Here is an 18,393-nt window from a genome sequence, read left to right as displayed (position 1 = left end):
AGAATTTTAGGAAAAAGGAAACCTATAGCGGTGCTGATCTTTTTGATTTTATTCCACGACGAAGCTACTACGTTTTTAGGGGGCTGGGGTTTTGCGTTGTGACTTGATTACATTTATTCATTTGGATTCGGGGCTTGAATTCGATTCTTCTCCCTCGTTTACCCCGATGGTTGTTTATTTGATTTGATCTAAGCCCTCATGTCTGCCCCTGCCGAGTATTTCGTTATGTTGGTTTTAGGGCACCATTTGAATGCGTTCGTTTGAATTATTGTTCATTGTTTCATTTCCTCTCAGTGTCCCTCTCTACCTTCAAGTCCCCAACCCCGTCTCCCTCTCTTTCTCTCTCTCCCCCTCCCTGTTCTCCTCTCTTTGCCGAATAGAATAATAGGCCAGAGACAGACAGGCAAGATGCTTGACAAGACTCCATGATTCCATGTGAATTTGACCAGGCAGGTTAGAATAACGTTGTCAGAAACTTGTCAGTATATTTTCGGTAGGCCTATTCTAATTGGTCGGAAGTCTTTTTAAATTGTGGATCAGAGGGTTTAGGAAATCAGTAGGGTCCACCATTAGACCTAACCCCCAGCCTCCTCCTAATCCCATTGGCCGTTCAATCTGAACTCCCTGTGTGTGAGTGTGTGTGAGAACGTGTGTGAGTGTGTGTGAGAGTTGTGCTGGACCGTTCCCCTACACATGCCCCTTATCGCACACTTTCCAGATAGAAGTCGTGTAACACGTGTGACATCACTAGTGAGAGGACAGAGAGGATAAATGTCAATGCTACTTGTAGGCTAGCTGTTTTCAGCAGGTAGTTAGTTGGTAGCCTTCCACCTACTCTGGTTAGGGTCTATAGCCCTACTCCAAACCAGTAGGCCTCTGCTGTTTGGCCGGGCTATCACATTTGTTTGTAGAGGCTGCTAGGCCTATCACGTTTGTTCATAGAGGCTGCTTGGCCTATCACGTTCGTCCTTAGAGGGCCCAAAGACACACCATCTTCTTTCCATCACCTAATTTCTCACCTGTGTCAGTTCCCCCGCCCGAAAACCAACCATACGATTCCCCCCGAGCTCCCCTGCCTCCCCCCGACACCCCCCACCTCGGGCCCGTGGAAACCACCCCCCCCACCACCAGGGCCCATTTCCCGCCTCTGCCTCCACCCCGTGGTCTCACAAGCTGACCAACATTTACTTCCTGTTCGTCAAGAGGAAAGGGGGTTCCCCTTTCATGGAATGCGGCAACATGGGCGTGTTTGACCGCGGAGTTCAGATGCTGCTGACCACGGTCGGTGCGTTCGCCGCCTTCAGCCTCATGACCATCGCCGTGGGGACGGATTACTGGTTGTACTCACGAGGGACGTGCAAATCCAAGAGCAACAACGAGAACGAGACCGTGAAGAAGAACGAGGAGGTGATGACACACTCTGGCCTGTGGCGGACCTGCTGTCTGGAAGGTAAGATCAAGATCAGGAGGCTGGGGCCTGGTCTAGGATCAGTTCCTGTAAACACTGGATCAGTAATTGTAGCCCTCTTCAGTTTAAGTACAAATCTTGGATCAGGTTAACAGTGTAGCTTGGAGGCTAAGGCCTGGTCTAGAATCAGTTCCTGTAGGTACCTGCAGGCCTTGTTGGTCTCTGCAGTTGTCTTAAGGCTTAAGGTCTGGTCTAGGATCAGTACGGTCCACCCAGAAGCACTGGATCAGTTAACAGCTTACTCTCTGCTGCCTGGAAGGTCAGCTAAGGCCTGGTCTAGGATCAGTATGATCGCCAACCCCAAAACACTGGATTAGTAATATGTAGGCCTCTTCAGATTGAAGCTCACCTGCGCTGCATGGAAGGCAATGCCTGTCTGATGTAGGATCAGTTTGAAGCATAGCTGGGTTGCTTGGAGAGTAAGGCTTGGTCTAGGATCAGGCGTACGGTTGACCCTGGATCAGTAAAAGCCTTTTCTGTATTTAGGTTCAGATTTAATCTGCATCCCTATTCCCTGTATAGGAAACTACAGATATAGGATCTTAATATGAGCCAGATTGTTACAGCATGAAAATAATGCTGCAGCCACAGGAAATGTGATTTAGTATGTGGTTTATAATTAATGGACATATTTGTAGTGGTTGATACATTTTTCGTGGCAACTCAAATATACTAAAGTCAGTTTGCATTTCTCAGCAACAAAATCAAATTCAAGATCAAATTAAGATCCTGCATCTGTACTTTTCGGGGCCCATAGGGCTCTCGTCAAAAGTAGTGCACTATGTAAAGAATAGGGTGCCATTTGGGAAGCAGCCTTGGCATCAGATTACTGGTGTATCTGGAAAGGTATGCCCCTAGTCTGGTCTAGATCCCTCTCCTCTCTAGCCTCTGAGCTGTGTATCAAATGGCACCCTTTTCCCTATATAGTGCACTAATTTCGTACTTTTGACCAGGGCCCATATAGTGCACTGTAAGGAAATCGAGTGCTATTTGGAATGCAGACGTAGTCTAAGATCTGATTCGTTCCTGGTCCTCAGTGTATATCTTCTGACTGTGACATCACATCCTCCCTTGTGGTGTGTGTATGTGTGAGTGTGTATGTGTGTGTGTGAATGTGTGAGTGTGTATGGTTGTGTGTGTCCTGTGGAGTGTGTTCAGAGCTCAGCCTGCCCTGCATGGGCCTAATCTGGTTGCTGCGTTGTTTACATGAAGATTGGCCTTTTCCTCATCACAGTAGAGGGCTGTGTAGCTGTGTGTGTGTGTGTGCGCTTATGAAAGTCAGACTCAGTACTGTTCTCCTGTGATTGTGTCTGATGTAGAACATTGCTAATCAAACACTCTACTCTTCACTCAGCTCCAGCAGCTTCACTCTTCACACACACACACACACACACACACACACACACACACACACACACACACACACACACACACACACACACACACACACACACACACACACACACATATAGAGACTCAGATGTATTTCATGTGTTTCTAATGGTGTCCACATTCATATTTTGATTGTTGTGTATGATTTCTTTGCGAACTTTCGGCACATGCTGAGCGGACTGTTATGTCATTACGTAATTGGCTGTCTCTGAGGCCGAGAGAGAGAAAGGGAGAGAGAGAGAGAAAGGGAGAGAGAAAGAGAAAGGGAGAGAGAGAGAGAGAAAGGGAGAGAGAAAGGGAGAGAGAGAGAGAGAGAGAGAGAGAGAGAAAGGGAGAGTGATAGAGAGAGAGAAAGGGAGAGAGAGAGAGAGAAAGGGAGAGAGAGAGAAAGAAAGTGAGTGGAAGAGCGAGAGAGAGAAAGGGAGAGAGAGAGATTCAGTGAGTGAGTGAAAGAGAAAACGAGGGAGGGAGGGAGGGGGAGAAGTGAGGAGGAGGGGAGAGAGAAGGGGAGAGAGAGAAAGGGAGAGAGAGACCAATGTCTAACTTTGACCCAGTTGCCCAGGGGCAATTTCAATCCCAGAAGGCCGTGCTTCTCTCTCACAGACGTCACACACAGTAACTGTAACATCCAGCCACTCCTAGGTTACATCCCAATGGCACTCTATTCAATATATAGTTCCCTATGGGTCCTGGGCAAAAGTAGTATACTAAATAGGGAATAGGGTGCAATTTGGGACGCAGACATAATATGTCACAGCCCATGGCCTGAAATGGAAGTTGTATTGGACTTCCCATTCTTTATGTAATCATTCCCTGATAGAATTCCTGATTTTCCTTAATATATTACAATTGCTGATTTTCCTGCTCAGCATGTGTGTGAGTGTGTGTGTACCACAGGAGGCTGCTGAGGGGAGGACGGCTCATAATAATGGCTGAAACGGAGCAAATGGAATGGCATCAAACACCTGGAAACCATGGAAACCATTTATTTGATGTATTTGATACCATTCCACTAATTCTGCTCCAACCATTATCACGAGCAACCAACTTCCTGTGGTGTGTGTGTGTGTGTGTGAATGTGGTTGGGATAAAAACCCAGGTGGTCGGGGACCAGGGGTTGACCTCTTTATGTTGTTATTTGCCTCTGGGGTCAAAGCCATTTCAATACTAATGTGACACCCGTCCCACCGTGCAAAAAACTGGTTGAATCAATGCTGTTTCCACATCACTTCAACCAAAGATCAATGTGGTGGCGTTGAATCAACGTGAAAAACTGATTTGAAAACAGTTATCAACAGAAGGGCATTTCGTATTATTATTCACCCAACTTTTAACCTAAATACAAAGACATGATTACATTTGTTGTTGATTTCATGTTGAATTCACTTTTAGTGGACAAATCAACCAAATGTAAATCAAAACTAGACGTTGAACTGGCGTCTGCCCAATGGGGTGTGTGTGTGTGTGTGTGTGTGCCAGACAGAGTGATTCGATGGCTGGTCTGGTGAACTGGTGGGGTGTTATTGGTAATGAGACACAATGGGTAGTTAGGTGTGTGTGTGTGGGGGGGGGGCTCAGTTGGGTTCTGCGTGGTTCAGTTGGTAGAGCATGGCTCAATGTCGGGGTTGAGGTTTCAATTACCACTGGGGACCAGTTTTAAACAGTATGAAGATGTATTCACTCACTACTGTCAGTCATTCTGGATAAGAACGTCTGCTAAATGACTCAAATGTTTTTTTTTCAAACATTTGTTGGCCAACCTCGCCCATTCAGTGCTGACCCCCACAATGTGAAAATCACACATGCCACAGCATCAATTGATGGATTACGTTGGTGGTTTGACGTGGGTGTTCAATCATGTTCCAACACAGCGTGTATTTGTGTGTGTGTGTGTGTGTGTGTGTGTGTGTGTGTGTGTGTGTGTGTGTATGTGTGTGTATGTGTGTGTGTGTGTATGTGTGTGTGTATGTGTGTGTGTGTGTATGTGTGTGTGTGTGTGTGTGTGTGTGTGTGTGTGTGTGTGTGTGTGTGTGTGTGGTGGTTGAAGTCTGACAGAGTCCTTTGACTACACTGTGACGTCAGACACTCTTCCACTCACTCCCTCTTTCTCTTCCTGCCCCTCTCCCAGTCTGTAATGTCATGACCTGTCAGAGAACTGCTTACCACAGTAGATCATTCATCCTTTCTCCCATGCGATATACTAACCACACAGATCCTCCACAGGTCCACAGCAGCTATCTCTATTGCCTTGAAATGAGGTGGTGATAGCCCACTACAATACGCATAAAAAGTGGTTACGCATGGATGCTGGTTATGTGTATTTACGATGGTAAAATATAAACAGAACTGGAGACGCCTCGTCATTTTTGTAGACAGGTTGTTATTGACACGGCAACACTTCTACACTAGCTAAGAACATGATGTAGAAGCGATTGTTAACTTACTGTGAACAATTCTAGCTGACTAGCTAAATGTCTTGGCTAACTGTGAGGGTAAAAAAATAACTTATTTGCCATTAATTAGCCAACACAAATCTCATTGCTAACAATCCCGACAGTGTCCCCAAAACGTCAAGGTGTCTCCAGCAATGTTACTCTTTGACATTCTATGACGTCTCCACTTTCTAAGCATTTAGGCACCTTTAGCCTTATAGCCAGCTAGCCACTTTATCTCCATGGCCCTAGCCTGCTACAGTTGCTAACTTTAGCCTAAGCTTGCTAGCTATGTCCATCGCCCTAGCCTTATACAGTAGTTATCTTTAACCTTACCTTGCTAGCTATGTCCATGGCCCTAGCCTGCTACATTATCTACCTTTAGCCGTATAGCCAGCTAGCTACCTTCATAGGTTTCCTAGTCCTATCATTCTAGCCTTCAATAGGAGCTACTAGCTACCTACAGTACATCCATGGCCATAGCCTGTTACAGTAGTTACTTGCTAGCTATGTCCATGGCCATAGCCTGTAAGGCCATCAGACTGTTAAACAGCCATCATTAGCACAGAGAGGCTGCTGCCTACATACAGACATGAAATCATTGGCCACTTTAATAAATGGAACACTAGTCACTTTAATAATTTAACTGTAATAATGTTTACATATCTTGCAATACTCATCTCATATGTACAGTATATACTGTATTCTATACTGTCTATTGCGTCTATTGCATCTTAGCCTATGCCGCTCGGACAAATTTTGGTTTGATTCATAGTAATTACTATGAATTACTAGCTAGCCTTATACAGTAGCTACTAGCTAGCTACGTCCATGGCCATAGCCTGTTACAGTAGCTACTAGCTAGCTACTTCCATGGCTATAGTCTGTTACAGTAGCTACTAGCTACCGACATCCATGGCCATAGCGTGTTACAGTGACTAGTGACCGACATCCATGGCCATAGCCTGTTACATTAGCTACTAGGTAGCATCCATGGCCATAGCCTGTTACAGTAGCTATTAGCTACCGACATCCATGGCCATAGCCTGTTACAGTAGCTACTAGGTAGCTACTTCCATGGCCATAGTCTGTTACAGTAGCTACTAGGTAGCTACTTCCATGGCCATAGTCTGTTACAGTAGCTACTAAATACCTACCTCTATGGCCATAGCCTGTTATAGAAGCTACTAAATACCTACCTCTATGGCCATAACCTGTTATAGAAGCTAGGCTACCAGCTAGCTATATAGCTCCATGACCATAGTCTTGCAGTGAAGCAAATAATCCTGTCACTTACCCTGAGGCAGCCTGGGCTATCTTTAATAACACAGCACAGCAGGCCTATACAGTACCTTCAGAAAGTATTCGCACCCCTTGACTTTTTCCACATTTGATTGTGTTACAGCCTGTATTTAAAATAGATTATATTGAGATTGTCTGTCACTGGCCTACACACAGTACCCCATAATGTAAAAGTGGAATTATGCTTTTAGAAATAAGTGTTGAACCCATTTGTTGTGGCAAGCCTAAATAAGTTCAGGAGTAAAAATGTGCTTAACAAGTGTACAATAATAGCGTTTCACATAATTCTTGAATGACTACCGGGGGGGATGGCTGCCGTTTTACGGGCTCCTAACCATTTGTGCTATTTTGTGTGTTTTGTGGCATTGTTTGTAAGTTATTTTGTACAAAATGTTGATGCTACCGTCTCTTATGACCGAAAAGAGCATCTGGATATCAGAACAACGATTACTCACCCCGCTAACTGGACAACATTTTTTTATTTAATGAGTCAGACACAAAGGATTTAATGTTGCTCCCAGGCAAGGCCCAAATCCCTGTCATTCACATGAAGAAAATAAGGAAATACAGAGGGCGGAGATCAGGGTGCCTTGGTCAATGAGCGGGTAATCCGCCTCTACCATCCGTCCTATTAGCCAACATGCAATCACTGGAGAATAAACTGGAGGAGCTCCGTCCGAGACTATCCTACCAACGGGACATGAGAAACTGTAATATCTTATGTTTCACCGAGTCGTGGCTGAACGATAACACAGATATTATACAGTTGGCTGGGTTTTCCGTGCATCGGCAGGACAGAACGGCTACATCCGGTAAGACAAAGGGTGGGGGTCTGTGTCTATTTGTCAATAACAGCTGGTGCGGAATGTCTATTATTAAGGTAGTCTCGAGGTGTTGCTCGCCTGAGTCTTTGAATGAAGAGATTGAGATAAAACTGTCCAGTTTGAGTGTTTGTTGCAGTTCATTCCAGTCGCTAGCTGCATCAAACTGAAAAGACGAGCGACCCAGGGATGTGTGTGCTTTGGGGACCTTTAACAGAATGTGACTGGCTGAACGGGTGTTGTATGTAGAGGATGAGGGCTGCAGTAGATATCTCAGATAAGGGGGAGTAAGAGGGGGGCCTAAGAGGGTTTTATAAATAAACATCAACTAGTGGGTCTTGCAGACTAGTGGGTCGTATACAGAGTTGACCAGTTTACTGAGGAGTATAGAGTGCAGTGAGGTGTCCTATAAGGAGCTAATCTGATGGCCGAATGGTAAAGAACATCTAGCCGGTCGAGAGCACCCTTAACTGCAGATCTATAAATGATGTCCCCGTAATCCAGCATGGTTAGGATGGTCATCTGAATCAGGGATATGTTGGCAGCTGGGGTGAAAGAGGAGTGATTACGATAGAGGAAACCAAGTCTAGATGTAACCTTAGCCTGCAGCTTTGATATGTGCTGAGAGAAGGACAGTGTACCGTCTAGTCATACTCACAAGTACTTGTATGAGGTGACTACCTCAAGCTCTAAACCTCCAGAGGTAGTAATCACACCTGTGGGGAGCGTTATTCCCAAGAAGACACAAGGCTGTAATCGCTGCCATAGATGCTTCAACAAGGTGCTGTAACGTAACAAAATGTGGAAAAAGCGAAGCGGTCTGAATACCTTCCTGATGCACTGTAACTTCCTGCACTACACTAGACTAACCAAGGCAAAGCTAGCTTCACCATAGGCCTAAATACACGCACTGGAACACATCTGACCTTACCTTACAGGATACCAATGTATCCAGAACGTTCCACATGAATCTAGAATCTGCATCTAGAATCTTCCACATTAATAGAATCTAGAATTTGAAACTTCCACATGCATCTAGAGTCTGTATGTAGAATATGTTTATCTTCACATTTACACAATTACACAATTAATAAGAAATGTTTTAAGCAGGCCAGTCTTGACTTGTGTGTGTGTGTGTTTCTCAGTGTTTGAGTGCATTAACGGAATTACATTAATTATGCTAATATGCAGAAGAGCTATTGGCATCATGTTATGGTTATCAGCAACATCATCATCATCCCCACCATCATCAGCAGCATCATCATCATCAGCACCAGTAGTATTGTTGTACAGCCTCTTCATCTCACAGGGAGTATTGGCCTCTTCATAGAGAGCTTCCTCAGGCTCAGAAACAACACAATTCATCCCCCGGTTTTGGGTCTTATCCCCATCACATTGCATGGTTGTTTTGGTGTCTCAATCAAAAACTTCCCACATCTGGATAAGGCCACCACTGCATAGAGTTGGATAGAGGGCACACTTGTTCCAAAGCCTGTTCAAGAATAGCAAGGAGAGGAGCTCTCTAGTACATTTCTATGGAGAGCTGGCATCTTTACAGGCTTGCTATAGGACCCCTCATCCATCAACAAATTAATCTGTGAGCCAACATGGATGCATTATCATACATTCCATTAAAATACGTGTGTGCACACACGCACTCACACATACATACATTCCATTAAACCAACACGGCTGCCATTGGGTTGAGTGATAGTCACAACTCAGTCGACATATCAGGACCACCACCTATCTGTACCCCATTCTACTATGGTTGCATTACAAATTGCACCCTTTTCCTTAATTTCTTTACCAGAGTCCTATGGACCCTTGTCAAAAGTAGTGCACTATATAGGTAATAGGGTGTTATTTGGGACACACATACCTCTCACACCCTCCAGTGTCCCCTTTATAACCACATCCCCCCTATGCCAACTCGCATTTGAACAAGTCTGATCCAGTTCGATCCAGTTCAGCTGTCCGGTCTGGAGTGATGGCCCCATACAGCCCCATGTGTCCAGCTGTGGAGAATTGCCCTGAAGCTCCAGGCTGTCAGGCCCCCTCCTGATAGATCATGGCCCAGGATGGGCTCTCTGTACTGGGCATGGGTGCACTAGCTACTTCCATGGCCATAGCCTGCTACAGTAGTTACTAGCTAGCGATATCCATGATCATAGCTTGTTACAGTAGTTGCATACTAGCTAGCTACTTCCATGGTCATAGCCTGTTACAGTAGCTACTAGCTAGCTACGTCCATGGCCATAGTCTGTTACAGTAACTACTAGCTAGCTACGGCCATGACCATAGCCTGTTACAGTAGCTACTAGCTAGCTACGGCCATGGCCATAGCCTGTTACAGTAGCTACTAGCTAGCTACGTCCATGGCCATAGCCTGTTACAGTAGCTACTAGCTAGCTACGTCCATGGCCATAGCCTGTTACAGTAGCTACTAGCTAGTTACGTCCATGGCCATAGCCTGTTACAGTAGCTACTCGCTAGTTACGTCCATGGCCATAGCCTGTTACAGTAGCTACAAGCTAGTTACGTCCATGGCCATAGTCTGTTACAGTAGCTATTAGCTAGCTAGGCCATGGCCATAGCCTGTTACAGTAGTTACTAGCTAGCGATATCCATGATCATAGCGTGTTACAGTAGTTGCATACTAGCTAGCTACTTCCATGGTCATAGCCTGTTACAGTAGCTACTAGCTAGCTACGTCCATGGCCATAGTCTGTTACAGTAACTACTAGCTAGCTACGGCCATGACCATAGCCTGTTACAGTAGCTACTAGCTAGCTACGGCCATGGCCATAGCCTGTTACAGTAGCTACTAGCTAGCTACGTCCATGGCCATAGCCTGTTACAGTAGCTACTAGCTAGCTACGTCCATGGCCATAGCCTGTTACAGTAGCTACTAGCTAGTTACGTCCATGGCCATAGCCTGTTACAGTAGCTACTAGCTAGTTACGTCCATGGCCATAGCCTGTTACAGTAGCTACAAGCTAGTTACGTCCATGGCCATAGTCTGTTACAGTAGCTATTAGCTAGCTACGGCCATGGCCATAGCCTGTTACAGTAGTTACTAGCTAGCTACGTCCATGGCCATAGTCTGTTACAGTAGCTACTAGCTAGCTACGGCCATGACCATAGCCTGTTACAGTAGCTACTAGCTAGCTACGGCCATGGCCATAGCCTGTTACAGTAGCTATGGCCATAGCCTGTTACAGTAGCTACTAGCTAGGCTAGCCTGTTACAGTAGCTACTGCTACGCCATAGCCTGTTACAGTAGCTACTAGCTAGTTACGTCCATGGCCATAGACTGTTACAGTAGCTACTAGCTAGCTACGTCCATGGCCATAGCCTGTTACAGTAGCTACAAGCTAACTGCCTCCATGGCCATAACCTGTTACAGTAGCTACAAGCTAACTGCCTCCATGGCCATAGTCTTGCAGTGATGCACAGAATCATGTCACTTACCCTGAGGCAGCCTGGGCAATCTTTAATAACACAGCACAGCTGGCCTATATGTAGATACCCACAGTACCCTAGACTAACCCAGGCCAGTTAGCTTTACTATAAGTCCAAATACACACCAGTGGAGGCTGCTGAGAGGAGGATGGCTCATAGTAAAGTCTGGAACGGCGCAAATGGAATGGCCTAAAACACGTGGAAACCATGTGTTTGATGTATTTGATACCATTCCACTTATTCCGCTCCAGCCATCACCACAAGCCCATCCTCCCCAATTAAGGTGCCACTAACCACCTGTGATACACACACTGGAACACATCAGACCTTATCTGACAGGATTTCCCTGAATCCAGAATGTTCCACATGAATCTAGAATCTGTATCTTACACATGAATCTAGAATCTGTATCTTCCACGTTAACCTAGCATCTCTATCTTCACCATGTTACTGCTCTTAATGAGCCTGTACTTAGAATGGAAGTACTGCACTGTTTATCTTCACGATGTAATTTATTTATTTATTTTATTTATTTTTAAAGAGGCCAGTCTTGACGTGTATGTGTGTGTGTGTGTGTGTGTGTGTGTGTGTGACGCATCCTGTCTCGGTGTTTGAGTGCATTACCGGAATGACATTAATTATGCTAATAGGCAGAAGAGCTATTTTGCCCAACAAAGGCAAAACACAGGAACTAGGAATTTGGTCAAAAATCTTTGATCTGTTGTAATGGCCAGTTATATTATCTGATTAACGTGGTATTTAGTTTCCTGACACAAGAACAAGCCAGTTGATCAGAATATGTCATGTAGTATAAGAAATGTGCCTTTGTAGCGCAGTATTGGCATTGTTAGCGCTGCAGTTATGATTATCAGAAACATCATCATCATCAGCACTGTTACTATTTTTACAGCGCTCTTCATTGCATCACAAATGGCACCATAGTGCACTACTTTTTACCAGAGTTCTATGGGCCCTAGTCAAATGTAGTGCCCTATTTAGGGAACATGGTGCTATGTGGGACACACATACCTCTCACACCCTCCAGTGTCCACTTTCCAACCACTCCCCAAATATCCTCTCTCTTATCTGATCCATTTGGACCCAGTTCAGCGGTCTGGTCTGGAATGATGGCCCCAAAGTGCCCCATATGTCCAGCTGTGGAGCTTTGCCCCGGAGCTCCAGGCTGTCAGGCCCCCTCTTGATGGATCCTGGCCCATGATGACCTGGGTTATATGGGCTGTACCCTGACCAGGTGGTGCTTACATGTCTGTCAGAGTGTGTGTGGTGGGGTGCTGTGTGTTGGCTGTAACGGTGTCCGCAAAGGCTTTTTTCGGCTGTTCGTGCACACTACAGTTTAGCTTGAGGGAAGCCAAATTTCAGTAGCCGAAGTCTTCTCTCCTTCGTCAGTGATTGGTCAACAGTAGGGATTCTTCAATGAAGTGTGTGTTGTCATTCAACAAAAGACAACTCGTTTTCATGCACATCTTTTCATTTGAGAAATGTTGCACCTTAGTTAGATGTAAAATTGCGCAAATAAGATCTCCTCTGAAAAAAAGTATAAATTTATTACAGATTTCTTGAGTTACACCCGTTGACTTTTTATTTATTTATTTCTTGAGTTACACCTGTTGACCTTTTATTTATTTATTTCTTGAGTTACACCTGTTGACTTTTTATTTATTTATTTCTTGAGTTACACCTGTTGACTTTTTATTTCTTTCTTTCTTTCTTGAGTTACACCCGTTGACTTTTTATTTATTTATTTATTTCTTGAGTTACACCCGTTGACTTTTTATTTATTTCTTTCTTTCTTGAGTTACACCTGTTGACTTTTTATTTATTTATTTATTGAGTTACACCTGTTGACTTTTTATTTATTTATTTATTTATTGAGTTACATCTGTTGACCTTTATTTATTTATTTCTTGAGTTACACCTGTTGACTTTTATTTATTTATTTCTTGAGATACACCTGTTGATTAAATATATATGTTTTGTCACTGGCCTTAACACAATACCCCATAATGTCAAGGTGGAATTATGTTCTTCGAAATTGTTATAAATTAATTATAAATTAAAAAGTTTAGATACTTACCCAGAAAGACTCACAGCTGTAATCGCTACCAAACATGATTCTAACATTTATTAACTCAGGGGTGTGAAATATTATGTAAATGAGATTTGAATGTACAATTTACATTTCAATTTGCTAACATAAAAAAATAACTTTGCCTAGATGACTTCTGCGAGGAGCAACCCGAACCTAGTACGCAGACACCTTAAGGAGTTCTGAGAGAGCGAGCAAGAGAGAGAGAGAGAGAGAGAGAGAGAGAGGAACCAAACATTCACAAAATGGGACAATCACCAAATTGCGACTCTGCATGCAGAATTCAACAAAAACGTATTCTGTGTACAATGTAAAACACCAAATAATGCATGCATAGCAGAATTAGGATGATACCCACTAATTATCAAACTCCAGAAAAGAGCCATTCAATTCTACAACCACCTTAAAGGAAGCCATTCCCAAACCTTCCATGACAAAGCCATCATCTACATAGAGATTAACCTAGAGAAGAGTCCCCTAAGCAAGCTGGTCCTGAAAACACCGCTGTTTCAACCAAAATCTCAGCGATCACTGCCTCTTTGCCTGCATCCGTAATGGGTCTGCGGTCAAACGACCACCCCTCATCACTGTCAAACGCTCCCTAAAACACTTCAGCGAGCAGGCCTTGCTAATCGACCTGGCCCGGGTATCCTGGAAGGATATTGACCTCATCCCGTCAGTAGAGGATGCCTGGTTATTCTTTAAAAATGCCTTCCTCACCATCTTAAATAAGCATGCCCCATTCAAGAAATTTAGAACCAGGAACAGATATTCTCTCCAGACCTGACTGCCCTTGACCAGCACAAAAACATCCTGTGACGTTCTGCATTAGCATCGAATAGCCCCCGTGATATGCAACTCGTGGAAGTTAGGAACCACTCTACTCAGGCAGTTAGGAAAGTTAAGGCTACCTTTTTCAAGCAGACATTTTCATCCTATAGAACAAACTAAAAAAAGTTCTGGGACACTGTAGTCCATGGAGAATAAGAGCACCTCATCCCAGCTGCCCACTGCACTGAGGCTAGGAAACACTGTCACCACCGATAAATCCACTATAATTGAGAATTTCAAAAAGCATTTTTCTACAGCTGCCCTGCACACCCCACAGCAACTCGCCCAAGCCTCCCCATTTCTCCTTCACCCAAATCCAGAGAGCTGATGTTCTGAAAGAGCTGCAAAATCTGGACCCCTACAAATCAGCAGGGCTAGACAATCTGGACCCTCTCATTCTAAAATGATCTACTGAAATTGTTGCAACCTGTCACACCCTGACCATAGTTTGCTTTGTATGTTTCTATGTTTTGGTTGGTCAGGGTGTGATCTGAGTTGGCATTCTATGTTGGATGTCTTGTTTGTCTATTTCTATGTCTGGCCTGATATGGTTCTCAATCAGAGGCAGGTGTTAGTCATTGTCTCTGATTGGGAACCATATTTAGGTAGCCTGGGTTTCACTGTGTGTTGGTGGGTGATTGTTCCTGTCTTTGTGTTTGCACCAGATGGGACTGTTTTAGGTTTTCTCACGTTTTTTGTTAGTTATCTCATGTGTAGTTTCTTTATAAATTAAAGAACATGAATAACCACCACGCTGCATTTTGGTCCGCCTCACCTTCACCACAAGAAAACCGTTACACAACCCCTATTACTAGCCTGTTCAACCTCTCTTTCATATCGTCTGAGATTCCCAAAGATTGGAAAGCTGCCGCGGTCATCCCCCTCTTCAAAGGTGGGGACACTCTAGACCCAAACTGCTACAGACCTATATCTATCCTACCCTGCCTTTCCAAGGTTTTCGAAAGCCTAGATAATAAACAGATTACCGACCATTTCGAATCCCACCGTTCCTTCTCCGCTATGCAATCTGGTTTCAGAGCTGGTCATGGTCACACCTCAACCACGCTCAAGGTCTAAAACGATATCATAACCGCCATCGATAAGAGACATTACTGTGCAGCCGTATTCATCAACCTGGCCAATGCTTTCGACTCTGTCAATCACCACATTTTTATCGGCAGACTCAACAGCCTTGGTTTCTCAAATGACTGCCTTGCCTGGTTCACTAACTACTTCTCAGAGTTCAGTGTGTCAAATCAGAGGGCCTGTTGTCTGGACCTCTGGCAGCCTCTATGGGGGTGCCACAGGGTTCAATTCTCGGGCTGACTCTCTTCTCTGTATACATCAATGATGTCGCTCTTGCTGATGTGATTCTCTGATCCACCTCTATGCAGATGACACCATTCTGTATACCTCTGGCCCTTCTCTGGACACTATGTGAACTAACCTCCAGACGAGCTTCAATGCCATACAACTCTCCTTCCGTGGCCTCCAACTGCTCTTAAATGCAAGTAAAACTAAATGCTTGCTATTCACCCGATCGCTGCCCGCACATGCCCGCCTGTCCAGCATCACTACTCTGGACGGTTCTGACTCTGAATATGTGGACAACTACAAATACCTAGGTGTCTGGTTAGACTGTAAACTCTCCTTCCAGACTCACATCAAGCATCTCCAATCCAAAATTAAATCTAGAATTGGCTTCCTATTTCACAACAAAGCATCCCTCACTCATTCTGTCAAGCATACCCTCGTAAAACTGACCATCCTACCGATCTTCGACTTTGGCGATGTCATTTACAAAATAGCCTCCAAGACTCTACTCAACTAATTGGATGCAGTCCATCACAGTGCTGTCCGTTTTGTCACCAAAGCCCCATATACTACCCACCACTGCGACCTGTAAGCTCTCGTTGGCTGGCCCTCGGTTCATACTCGCCGCCAAACCCACTGGCTCCAGGTCATCTACAAGTCTCTGCTAGGTAAAGCCCCGCCTTATCTCAGCTCACTGGTCACCATAGCAGCACCCACCCGTAGCACGTGCTCCAGCAGGTATATCTCACTGGTCACCCCCAAAGTCAATTCTTCCTTTGGGCGCCTTTCCTTCCAGTTCTCTGCTGCCAATGAATGGAACGAACTGCAAAAATTACTGAAGCTGGAGACTCATATCTCCCTCACTGGCTTTAAGCACCAGTTGTCAGAGCAGCTCACAGATCATTGCACCTATACATAGCCCATCTGTAAATAGCCCATCCAACTACCTCATCCCCATACTGTATTTATTTATTTAGCTCCTTTTTGCACCCCAGTATCTCTACTTGCTTATTCATCTTCTGCACATCTACGATTCCAGTGTTTAATTGCTATATTGTAGTTACTTTGCCACCATGGCCTATTTATTGCCTTACCTCCCTTATCCTACCTCATTTGCACACACTGTATAAATACTTTTTCTACTGTATTATTGACTGTTTGTTTGTTTATGTGTAACTCTGTGTTGTTGTATGTGTCGAACTGTTTTGCTTTATCTTGGCCAGGTCACAGTTGTAAATGAGAACTTGTTCTCAACAGGCCTACCTGGTTAAATAAATGTGAAATAAAATATATAAATAAATAAAAAGCTGGTTCTGGGGCTTTGTTCACAAACACAAACAGAAGCAACAGAGCCCAGGATAGCAGCACAATTTGACCCAACCAAATCATGAGGAAACAAAAAAATAATTACTTGACACTTTGGAAAGAATTAACCAAAACACTGAGCAACTGGAATGCTATTTGGACCTAAACAGAGAGTACACAGTGGTAGAATACCTGACCACTGTGGTTGACCCAAAATTAATACAGACTCAGTGAGCATAGCCTTGCTATTGAGAGACCAGACCAGGCTCTCAAGAGAAGGTTATGTGCACACGGCCCACAAAATGAGGTGGAAACTGATCTGCACTTCCTAACCTCCTGCCAAATGTATGAACATATTAGAGACACATATTTCCCTCAGATTGCACAGACCCACAAAGAATTAGAAAACAAATCCAATTTTGATGAACTCCCATATCTACAGGGTGAAATACCACAGTGTGCCATCACAGCAGCAATATTTGTGACCTGTTGCTACAAGGGCAACCAGTGAACAACAAAAAACATTGTAAATACAACCCAAATGTATGTTTATTAGCTTTCCCTTTTGTACTTTAACTATTTGCATATCGTTGCAACACTGTGCTGCACATAGCCATAATATGACATTTGAAATGTCTCTATTCCTTTGAAACGTTTGTGAGTGTAATGTTAATACTATTAGTGTACTGTTAATTTTGTATGGTTTATTTCACATTTGTTTATTACTTGTTTAATTTGCTTTGACAATGTAAACATACAGTACCCACTCATTCAAGGGTTTTTCTTTATTTTTACTATTTTTTACATTGTAGAATAATAGTGAAGACATCAAAACTCTGAAATAACACACATGGAATCATGTTGCAACCGAAAAAGTGTTAAACAAATCAAAATATATTTTAGATTTTAGATTCCTCAAAGTAGACAGCTTGGTGACAGCTTTGCACACTCTTGGCATTCTCTCAACCAGCTTCATGAGGAATGCTTTTCCAACTTGAAGGAGTTCCCACATATGCTGAGCACTTGTTGGCTGCTTTTCCTTTACTCTGCGGTCCAACTCATCCCAAACCATCTCAACTGGGTTGAGGTCGGGTGATTGTGGAGTCCAGGTCATCTGATGCAGCACTCCATCACTCTTCTTGGTCAAATAGCCCTTAAACAGCCTGGAGGTGTGTTTTGTGTCATTGTCCTGTTGAAAACCAAATGAAAGTCCAACTAAGTGCAAACCAGGTGGGATTGCGTACCGCTGCAGAATGCTATGGTAGCCATGCTGTTTAAGTGTGCTTTGAATTCTAAATAAATCACCAATAGTGTCACCAGAAAAGTACCCCCACACCATCACACCTCCTCCTCCATACTTCATGGTGGGAACCACACATGCAGAGATAATCCGTTCACCTACTCTGCGGCTCACAAAGACACGACAGCTGGATCCAAAAATCTCTAATTAGGACTCATCAGAGCAAAGGACAGATTTCCACTGGTCTAATTTTCATGCCCAAGCAAGTCTCTTCTTCTTATTGGTGTCCTTTAGTAGTGGTTTCTTTGCAGCAATTTGACCATGAAAGCCTATTCGTGCAGTCTTCTCTGAACAGTTGATGTTGAGATGTGTCTGTTACTTGAACTCTGTAAAGCATTTATTTGGGCTGCAGTCTGTGGTGAAGTTAACTCTAATGAACTTATCCTCTGCAGCAGAGGTAACTCTGGGCATTTCTTTCCTGTGGCGTTCCTCATGAGAGACAGTTTCATCATAGTGCTTGATGGTTTTTGCCACTGCACTCGAAGAAACTTTCAAAGTTCTTGAAATGTTCCGTATTGACTGACCCAATGTCTTAAAGTAATGATGGACTGTTGTTTCTCTTTGCTTATTTGAGCTGTTCTTGCCGTAATATGGACTTGGTCTTTTACCATATAGGGCTATCTTCTGTATACCACCCATACCTTGTCACAACACAA

At 44.0% G+C, this 18,393-nt stretch overlaps 1 protein-coding gene across 1 annotated transcript in view; it reads left to right on the top strand.

The window, feature by feature from the left end:
• The first annotated feature begins 1,094 nt into the window (after window positions 1–1,094).
• LOC135560097 (voltage-dependent calcium channel gamma-2 subunit-like) overlaps window positions 1,095–18,393 on the top strand; it is an 89,935-nt gene continuing 72,636 nt past the window's right edge. The window contains exon 1 of the mRNA XM_065001194.1: window positions 1,095–1,450. Within this exon, the coding sequence (XP_064857266.1) occupies window positions 1,225–1,450 (226 nt within the window). The 5' untranslated portion in view covers window positions 1,095–1,224. The remainder of the gene's footprint in view (window positions 1,451–18,393) is intronic.

Source organism: Oncorhynchus nerka, linkage group LG15 (genome assembly GCF_034236695.1).
Source record: "Oncorhynchus nerka isolate Pitt River linkage group LG15, Oner_Uvic_2.0, whole genome shotgun sequence".
In the NCBI taxonomy this organism is placed as follows: Eukaryota; Metazoa; Chordata; class Actinopteri; order Salmoniformes; family Salmonidae; genus Oncorhynchus; species Oncorhynchus nerka.
Note: the sequence above shows the minus strand (reverse complement) of the source record. Positions and strands in the feature narration are given on the sequence as shown.